The sequence below is a fragment of the Schistocerca americana genome, chromosome 1 (genome assembly GCF_021461395.2).
Source record: "Schistocerca americana isolate TAMUIC-IGC-003095 chromosome 1, iqSchAmer2.1, whole genome shotgun sequence".
Taxonomy (NCBI): Eukaryota; Metazoa; Arthropoda; class Insecta; order Orthoptera; family Acrididae; genus Schistocerca; species Schistocerca americana.
Genome location: NC_060119.1, coordinates 876,254,822 through 876,265,764, shown reverse-complemented (window position 1 = coordinate 876,265,764; position 10,943 = coordinate 876,254,822). Strand labels below are relative to the sequence as shown.

The 10,943-nt window shown below is 42.3% G+C and overlaps 1 protein-coding gene across 1 annotated transcript in view; it reads right to left on the bottom strand.

The window, feature by feature from the left end:
• Positions 1 to 251: 251 nt before the first annotated feature.
• LOC124614046 (valacyclovir hydrolase) overlaps positions 252 to 10,943 on the bottom strand; it is a 44,728-nt gene continuing 34,036 nt past the window's right edge. Inside the window, exon 6 of the mRNA XM_047142884.1 lies at positions 252 to 519. Within this exon, the coding sequence (XP_046998840.1) occupies positions 429 to 519 (91 nt within the window). The 3' untranslated portion in view covers positions 252 to 428. The remainder of the gene's footprint in view (positions 520 to 10,943) is intronic.

The window sequence follows — 10,943 nt, the reverse complement described above, 5'->3', positions numbered from 1 at the left end:
TTTCATATTTGTTCTACTGCACGTGGAAAGTAATGGAGGGAGATTAGTTAAGCTTTACTTGCCTGGGGGTGGGAAACATTTTTTCATCTCAAGAGATTAACTACCTGAGGCAGTATAACAGCTATTAGTCTGCCTGCCTCCATATCCCGGGCTGCGCTGAAATACTGTCTTGCACAACTGCTCTATTATGTTGAAATAATCTTTATGAAGGATCTAAAATTTGCTGGGTAAATGAATGGATACATGAGCAATAAATTTCTCATCAGTCTTATATTTTTATATTATACACATATATATAATTATCAAATATTTAAAACACTAATAAAAAACATTTAATACACTGTATTAAAATACTTTTAACTTCACAACAAGAGCAACTGCATAGGATGACCATATGTTTTATACAGTACAACTTTAATAACAGTTACTTATTCATCAAGGAAATTTTCTACCAGCTTGTTGAAATCTTCTGCATATCGCAAGTGTACATTATGTTTCCCATCCTTGAAAACATATTTCCTGAAACAATTACTTTAAATTATTGGTGATCCTACATTATAGGCACAAATTAAAGCAAACAAGAACTAAAGCAACTTTCAATACTAAAAGCACAATCCACTTGCCAAAGATGCCAAAGCACACTAAGCAAGCAAATATTTTCATGTACATTTACATATTTAGGTCTCCCTCTACACACACTGAAACACAATGCAAAATGCCTATCGTGTGAATACTGTTGGAATGTGGCAATAAGCTAGTTGCAGGTTCCAAGAAATAAATCTTGCTCTCCCACTCCTTGTTTGCATATACAGTACACGTTGCAAGCCACTGTGCAATCCACAGCAGTGGGTACTTTGTGATAATACTAGTCACGGTACTTCTACTTCACATATGGAGGATGAGGAAAAATGAATATTTATATTCACTGGTATGGTACATGCCATAATCTCATTTTATTCTCATAGCCCTTCCCAAAGACAGCTGGGGCAAGTGGCCTGCCACCCAAGCAGCAAACAGAAAGACTCCGCTCTACATGCCATCAGGCAATAGTCTGGCCAAGGGCTTGCACCACAGACTTTACCTTTTACTTTACTACGCAGATACTAACACCTGATGCATCTGTTAACTAACTGCCTGCTGTTCAAGAGCTGGTGTAGTATGCAGTAAAGTATATATACACCAAAATTAAAATCTCTGCCTGTGTCCAGCCATTACTGTATTCTCAAAAATCACCACTTGGGACCAAACACAAAATTTATTTTATTTTTGATCAGGATTTGCACTAGCAGGGAAAAAAGGAAGTATTTGGTAGATGCTCATCCTAGATGAACAACCCCGAGAACTTCCAGTAGAGTATCATAAAAATACTTTGAAAGTACAAACAGGAAGAAATGGAGCAGGCTGCTGCTCTATACACTCCATCATCATCATCATCAGCAGCAGCAGCAGCAGCAGCAGCAGCAGCAGCAGCAGCATGAGTTGTCACTGTAGAGCATTTGGCCATCAGCAGGCCAAGTATGAGCTCAACACAAGCTACCACACATCACTGACAATGAGAACTTTAGTAACCCTTGACACACATGGCTGAAGTTATGAAGCCAATTCCTTTCACATTAGACAAAACTGACAAGTTTGCACATCATTATGACCCAGCTATAACAATGGCAATTGAGTCAGGAATAAACTAGGGACTCACAAGATGCCAATTACTAATAAAAGATGTCACCGAACTTCTTATGGAAAAAGGGGCAATCTGAGACCTATAAACAGCTAAATTAAACTATTTAATGCTCAGGGCAACAGAGCACCAAGGAACTCCCTCAGTGTACAGTCAGGATAAATCCCCTGCAATGGCAGTTCCAACAAGCAATGGACAGAATCATGGCTGCAGATGGATTTAACTGAAGTTCAGCACTTGTTCAGAAACTCAGCTCTGTTGCTTTCACACAAAACCTATCTTACAATGTAAAAACAATGGTTGTACTGGGATGAATATACTTCATACATGAGACTGAGTCAGATGACAGCGATATTTCAGCAAAGGAAAACCAAGAATAGAACCACAGTGCAGTGAAATACTAGATATGAATCTTCCATTACAGGAAGGCCCCGTATAAGAAATGCACTGTGGGAAGCAGAGACGGTGATGCAAATACCCAAGGGTTTATATTGGAAAATGAAAATCCGGCAGATAAATCGAAGCCTGAAATGATATTTTCAGGAAATTTCAAGAAAACAGATACACTAAGAATAGCCATATGTGGATGTTGTAGCATTTCAAGACACAAGAAACTTCATGTGAATGTAGGAACTATAACTTGCCAAATACGGAACAAAAAGAGGCTATATGGCTCAAAAATATAGAGGGAAGTGCATGGGTACCATGTAGGCAAACATTGAGGAACACTAAATCTCAAAGACAGAGAAACTGAAAACTACAATGAGCATTATGTTCATCCATTCCCAGGCCATCTTGACACTAGTACACACAGGAAAAACATTATTATGTAGAAATGCAGTCTATATAGTAGGGCAGCAATACTAAAATGAATTATTATTAGACAGCAGATTACAAATCAGTTTAACAAAATTTGTCCATTTCACAGTTCTCATATGCACAAATAAAACTGATTGCAGGAGCAGTAAGAGAATAATGGAAGATGCCTCAAGCATGGCAAAACAATAAATACCAAAGAGAGCAGGTCAAACCTTGCTCATAGCCCACACCTTCCATGTAATCAGATATGAAATGATTTTAGCATCTGATGGGATAATGGGATGGAACTTCTTTATACAGTGTACAGGTGTTACAACTTGTTGATCAACAAACAGAACATTTTAGCAGAGACAGTAGTAGAATGCAGCTCACATGGGACCCAAGAAAAGGGTAAAGCAGAACGTCACCAGAATAAGATAAGATGGATACAAAGTCAGTTAACAGAACACCTGGAAGCCTTGCTCAAAATTGGAATTCCACCATAGAGCAAAATTCTGTAAACAAAAATGGCACTGATCTGTTAGAGGAGGGATTTGGGGGTGGGGGCAGGAAGTGGAGAGGGGGGAAGGGAGGGAGGGGTGAGAGAGAGAGAGAGAGAGAGAGAGAGAGAGAGAGAGAGAGAGAGAGAGAGAGAGAGAGAGAGAGTGGGGGGGGGGGGGGGGAGGGAGATCAGCACAACTACTCAAGATAACATCTACGATTAATACAACAATCTGGGAAACAGTATGTTGAGAGATACTTCAATTCAACAGTCTCTGAAGGTGGTCTAATTGCCAGATTATCCCTCCGCTTTAGTGCCAGGAAAGAGGAATTCTTCTCTGGTCAGGGAGTTGGAGTTGTTCCATCAGGGGGAGGGAATGGGAACTGCGGGAGAGGAGTAAAGGGAAGACGGACAGGATAGAGGGAGGAAGTGGAAGAGGAAGGGGGTGCAACTGAAGTAAATGCAGACATTAAAGATGCCGGGTGGAGACAGTTGAATTACTGTCTGGTCAAAGTAGAATAGATGGTTGAGAGTTTTGAATTTCTGAACCTTCCTTTCGTTTCTATAGATCAGGCAATCCTGTGAGCAGGGAGAATGTGGGCCAGAACAGTTCACACACTTGGGCAGTGGGGTGCAAGGACTTCACACACGGATAGGACAGCCACAGGCACCACAAATAGGATTCATTTCAAATTGCAAAAACTTGTGACCATAATGGAGACACTGGAAACAGTGCATGGGAGGTGTGATATAAAGCTTCTTATCACAATGGTAAATAATGAATTTGACTTTTTCCAGAAGAGTACCCCATCAAAAGTAAGGATGAAAGCACTGGTATCAATACAATTGTCCTTGAGACCTCTCTGGACTCAATGGGCAAAATGAACGCTGTGCCACGCCAGATTAATACAGAGTTGCTCATCAGATTGAAGGATGAGATCCCTGTGGAAAATAGTGCCTTGGATCATATTTAAGGACTGGTGGGGAGTAATGCTCACCCACATGTCTCCTAAGTGCTTGCGAGCATAAAGGGAAGTCAATTGACTGGTAGAATAGGTTTTAATCTGTAGAGAACCCGACCGCATCTTCCTTAGTGAGGCAACTTCACCAAACTTATGTTCAATATGTTCTACAAAAAAGAACTATTTGGTAGTGGCAAGTCTCTCCCCTGACTGTCCTGGAACAAAACTAACCAACAGGGAAAGGGCTTCACTCCAAGATGGTGGGCCTGGCCCTCCTCCCAGGGAGTGGTAGTGGGGGAAGTCTGAGGAAGCAAAAGTAAGAGCAGAGAGAGAACCATACCTGTCTGAAGACATAGCCATGCAAGAGCAGCCAGAAATATGGAGCTTAGCACACTTCAGGCACAAAGCGCTTCATGCACAGAGCGTCTGCCCTGGTATCACCCAATTTGGTCAGGGGCTGTCCCTGTGGGTATCACACAGCCATGGCAAGGGCTGCCTGGCACGGCGGTTGTTGCTGGGAGTTCTAATGCCCCAAAAAGATGAGCAACCACTCCTAGGCATGCATGAGGTGGTGACAGCTCAGGTACCATAAATATCATCCATGTGTTGTAAGGGGTTTCAGTCAGATGGGTACACAACAGCCCCAACACACGGGCTGGCTACATGTGCTGGTGACCTAGCAGTTACGGAAGGGGAGGAAGGAGGTAGGGGGAGGGAGAGGAACCCAGACCGGAGATGCTAGGGAGGAAGTTCTTCCCCAGATAGTTCACACTCAGAAAAAGAATTTAGAAAGAGAGGTGAAATCCCAAGGGGGACAAAACGAAAAACAAGAAGAAGAAGAAGAAGAAGAAGAAGAATGGAAACTCAAGATAAGACAGAAAAGGAACAGCTGGGTCATTCAAGGAGAACACCTACTAGGAAGAGGGGGAGCGGCAAGAAGAGGAGGAGCTAGGATGGGAAAGAGTGGATACAAGAAAAGGGAATGAAGCCCGGGAGAGAACAGAAGCTGCATTGACTCGGGGCCCTGTGTGTGCCACACACGTACCCACAAAAGCGCTGTGGGTCCCTCTGGCGCATTACTGTGAGCAGCTCAATAGTATAACTCAAAAGCTAGATGATTTTTGGAAAGTTTTGTTGACCAAATAGAGTTAAATATTAACACTTATGAACTGACAGATTACGCCAATGTCAACAAAGTCTTTCTTTAACAGGAAGAGCAGAATGCGCTAGAAGCATTCTCGCCAGGTTTGCCAAATGAAATTTTCTGTAAAGTGCAAGCAGACTTTCCAGGATCTTTAAACGATGTTGTGGTAACTGTGACTGACAGCTTTAGCAGAAAAATTGTTGGTGTCCAGAACTAGGGAAAAGAAGGTAGTTCTCAATGCAGAGACTGTGCACAATCAATGTGGTCAGCCTGGTCACATTAAGCAAAATTGTTTGTGGGAGATGTAAGCAAATTAAGGACACTCAGAATGGGAACATCAGCACAGGTTTCCATAGGCAAAGGGAAGGAGCTGGCAGTAAGAGCTTGCAACCTCAATGTTAACCAACATAGGGAACATATGAGGCCCCTGCACTGCATTCCCAGTAAATGTGAGTGGAGCATACCAGTGTGCAGATCAGTGGCAGATTATTGTTTGATGAGCTATGTAGTAGGAAAGGCGTATAAATCTCTACTAGATACAGGATTACAGGTATATGTAGCAAGTTATAATGTACCTTTGTACAGAGTTTGAACCAGCATCATAGTAGACTATGTAGCGCAGGAGGGTGTAGTACTCATTCGCTCAGTTCGGCATTTATGAACTCCTGAATTGGTGGGGGATGGGGGGAAGACTTTCGGACTTGCAAAGCATGGAAGTATTTCCTCGAGTTGGTTACAATTTTAATTTCATACTCAGATTGGATTTTCTGAGCAAACAGCATGCCAAAGTCAATTTGGAAAGGTGCATGGTAGAGCTGGGCAGGACATCACTCTGTTGGGTTTTACTGCCAGAAGCACAAAATGCTGCAAGGTATGTCCCAGATGTTGGGCAGCCACCTACGCTGCTCGCACTGTCTCTTAGAAATTATTTGCAGGGTACAATATCAAAAAGTAAAGAGAAGCCAGACTGGGTAGATGTAGGAGCAGATTAGTCTCTTAATACTTTCAGCACAGGAATACAGTAGAAGAAGAATGGTTAGCTTTGAGAAATGAAATAGTGAAGGCAGCAGAGGATCCAGTAGGTAAAATGATGAGGGCTAATAGAAATCCTTTGGGGAGATACTGAATTTAATTAATGAAAGGAGAAAATATAAATATGCTATAAATGAAGGAGGTGAAAGAGAATACAAAGTCTAAAGAATGAGATTGATAGGAAGTCCAAAATGGCTAAGCAGGAATGGCGAGAGGACAAATGCAAGGATGTAGAAACATATGTCACTAGGGGTAAGATAAATGCTGGCAACAGAAAAATTAAAGAGACTTTTGGAGGAAAGAGAACCATCTGTATGAATATAAAGAGCTCAGATGGAAAACCAGTCCTAAGCGAAGAAGGGAAAGGAGAAATGTGGTAGGAGTATACAGAGGGTCTGTACAAGGGAGATATACTTCAGGGCACTATTATGGAAATGGAACAGGACGTAGGTGAAGATGAGAAGGGAGATATAATACTGCGTGAAGAATATGACAATGCGCTGAAAGACATAAGTCAAAACAAGTTCCCCAGGAGTAGACAACATTCCGTTACACATACTGATAGCCTTGGGAGAGCCAGCTTCTTCCATATGGTGAGCAAGATATATGAAACAGACACAATGTCCTCAGACTTCAGGAAGAATATAATAATCCCAATTCAAAAGAAAGCAGCTGCTGACAGGTGTGAAAATTATCGAAATATAAGTTTAATAAGTCACAGTTGCAAAATACTAACATAAACCCATTACAGAAGAAGTGAAAAACTGGTAAATGCCAACCTCAGGGAAGATCAGTTTGGATTCCGGAGAAATGTACGAACATGCGAGGCAATACCGACCCAATGACTTCTCACAGAAGATACATTAAGGAAAGGCAAACCTACATTTATAGCATTTGTAGAATTATTTATTTATTTATTCAACCTGATCAGATTAGGGCCATCAGGCCCTCTCTTACATCGGACCAGTGTTCCACACATGCAGCATTTCACACATCAGAGTTACATCATGACAATAGTTTAAATAAGAAAATTAGATTATTCTAGTGACAATATGAATAAAGAGTGATGACTAAGACCTAATAAAGTAAATGCTGGCAGTATTTTTACAGCAGGTGCTATACATACAAATTATGATAAAAGCAATAATAATAACATAAAAAACCAAATAATAATGATAAACATGAGAAAAATTGGCAATAGTAATGAAGATTTGTGCAGATGTAACATTGGTGTGTTAAGTAGATGTTTACTAGTATAGCGAGCTTTGGGGAAGGGAGATTTAAGGAGGAGGAAAGAGCGAAGTAATGAGGTGAAGTGCATTCATGTACAGAGGAAGGCATTACTGTTGCTTAAGTAGATATGTCATTAACTGTTTTTTTGAAGCTGGACATATTTTTAAGTTTTTTAACAAAACGAGGGAGGTTATTCCAGAGTCGGGTCCCCGCTACTGTAAAGGACTTGGAGAAGGTGACTGAGCGATGCAGTGGAACAGAGAGGATTTTATTATGATGGGAACATGTGTTTCTGTCATGTTGTTCTGACATAAGCATTAAGGACAAGGAGAGATATGAGGGACAGTGTACATTTACAAGGCAGTAGATGAGACGGAATGTGTGGAAATCTCTGCGTTTGTCTGCACGCAGCCAGGACAATTTCGCATATACTGGTGAAATGTGATAAAAAAGTCGAGCGTCACAGATATATCAGATGCAGGCATTCATGACCAGTTCCAGACATCGCAAATTTTCCTGAGACAGGCCTTGTAGGATAATATCGCTGTAGTCAATGATTGGGAGTATAAGCGTTTGTACTAAAGCTTCTGACGATGTTGACTGGAAAACACTCTTTTAAAACTCTGAAGGTGGCAGGGGTAAAATACAGGGAGTGAAAGGCTATTTACAGTTTGTACAGAAACCAGATGGCAGTTATAAGAGTCAAGGAGCACGAAAGGGAAACAGTGATTGAGAAGTGAGTGATGCAGGGTTGTGACCTGTCCCTGATGTTATATGTTATTCAGTCTGTACACTGTGAAAGCAGCAAAGGAAACAAAAGAAAAATTTGGAGTAGGAATTCACATCCAGGGTGAAGAAATAAAAACTTTGAGGTTTGCCGATGACTGTTCTAAATTATGTTCGATACGGCTGCAGGTGATGAACTGTGAAACAAAAGAACTCCATTAAATTACATAGAATCCAAGAAATCCACAGAATGTGGTTGACAGGTTTATACAAAATTTTGTTTTTCTTTCGGTTATGTAAATACTGTCTTTAAACACACAAATTCAATAAAAAGCATTTTTTCTGTTTTGTAGAAGATAACAAAAAACCCACTGATGTGCTTCGCTCAAGGCAGACCCTCTCCAAAAACAAATCTACTTATAAGGAAACATGGGCACAAGAGCTTAACCCTCAAATGACTTTATCAAATTTACTTTGTTATTTGGGTGCCTACTCATTGTGTTTTGATTTCATTTTGTTTAGGAACAAAAATGCCCAGAAAAGGTTACACAATAGCAGCTACAGCACTGAGGACTATGCAGTCTCAAGAATCCAATGAAGGTTGTAAGGTGAGACTTCCTGCAGCTCGAGAACATCAGGCTTTAATTCGCTCTTTTCAAACTCCTTCCAAAAATGAGGTGTGGCATAACTGATTGAGAGCATCATGAATTATCTTGATCCTCAGATCCCTTTACTCACATGGGCTTAACAAGTTACTTCTCTGCAGCACATGATCACAGTAGCACAGGTGAGTGAGCTTTTATATTCTGAATCCCACTTATTCCTAAGAATTTACCATTTTGTTTTATACAAGAATGGTTCCCAGTGGGATTATGTCATGCCTTAATCCTAAACAAAGCACAAGGCCATACAATATTTTACAGGAATGGAAATTAGTGTTAATTGCTTTTTGCACAGCCAGCTCTCCCGTATTAGTTAAGCAGACCAGCTCTTTGTTCATGTCCCCCAAACATACTACTTCAAACATTGTATTCAAAGAAGTTTCATAAGCTAAAAATTCATTCCATGTGTACTAAGACTTGGGCATTACTGCAAATGCAAATTTAAGACAAAAAAAAATGATGCACCTTGAAGGAATTATCCAAATGGGAAAGAAATTAGTAGATGTGTTGTACATGTACAGACAAACAAACAAAATCTTTCTGGAGACGCCCCAGACAGCAGTAGGATACCAACCTGACTGTCGCCAGCCATACAGCTCAACAACAAAGAGTGATGGATGGGGGTGTCATTTCTTTTCACAGCAGGACCCCTTTAGCTGTCATCCACAGCACCCTTACAGCACAGTGGTATGTGGATGGTATTCTACATCCTGTTTTGTTGCCCTGGTATTCTACATCCCGCTTTTGTTGCCTTTCATGACAAGCCATCTTGGGCTCATATTTCTGTAAGACAATGCCCTCATGCATATGGCGAGAGTTTGTACTCCTTGTCTTCGTGCTTGCCAAACCCTACCCTGGCAAACAATGTCGCCAGGTCTCTCCCCAAATGAGGGAGACCCTCCAACCAACTTGGGATGATGACGATCTAATGTGCCAACTGGACAGAATTTGGCATGATAAACACGTTATTGACTTCTCAATTTGTGAAGCCTTTTCTCTCGGATAAATCATCCTATTCTTCTGAAACTGCAATTTACTTTCCACTACACGTAGATCACATCTACTAATTTTTGTCCCATTCTTTTTTTTTTTTTGGTGGGGTTTAAGGGCGCTCAACTACTGAGGTCATTAGCGCCCCGTCGGTGTTGTTACAGCACATGGAATCTAGTAAAACTCAAGGGGAGGGGGGGACACCAGAAAGACCTGACAAAGATGTAGATAAAATAAGTAAAAAGGTTAGATGTCTTTGGACAAGCCAGTCAAAGTTATAAAACGCAGAACACGAGCAGCTGCTCGAGCGTCATCAGCTAAAATATCCGGTATAGTAGATGGCAGGGACAGGACAACACGAGATTGACTAAAGCGGGGACACGACAATAAAACATGGCGCACTGTTAATGCCTGACCACAAGGGGACTGCGGGGCTGAGTCACTGGAGAGCAGGTAGCGGTGGCTAAACCGGCAATGCCCAATCCGCAACCTGGTCAGAAGGACCTCCTCTCGCCGAGATGGTCGGGAGGAGGTTGTCCAAGCAGTTGGGAGCGGTTTTACTGCCCGGAGCTTGTTTCCTTGGAGGGATGACCAAGCATCCCACCACAACGACACAAGCCTCTTACAAACATCCCCACGAACGTCAGATGACGGGACACAATGGGAGGCTGGCCGAGGCAGGAGGACTGCAGCCTTGGCTGCAGCATCCGCAGCCGCATTCCCAGGCACTACTACATGTCTGGGAACCCACAGAAAGCTGACAGGAGAACCATTATCAGCGAAAGAATGGAGGGACTGCTGTATCCGTTGAACCAAGGGATGGACCGGATAGGGAGCTCCAAGGCTCTGAAGAGCACTGAGTGAGTCAGAGCAGAGTACATACGATGAATGGCGGTGGCGGCGGGCATACTGAACAGCCTGATGGAGAGCAAAAAGCTCGGCCGTAAAGCTGGAACATTGGTCGAGGAGCCGGTATTTAAAGGTGGCGGCCCTGACGACAAAGGCACAGCCGACACCATCGTCAGTTTTGGAGCCATCGGTGTAAATAAAGGTGCGACCGGCAAGTCGAGCACGAAGTTCGACAAACCGTGAGGAATACACTGCAGCCGGAGTACCCTCCTTCGGGAGTGAGCTGAGGTCGAGATAAATATGAACCGGAGCCTGGAGCCAAGGTGGTGTCGGGCTCTCACCCTCTCTGAAGGTGGTAGGGAGGGCA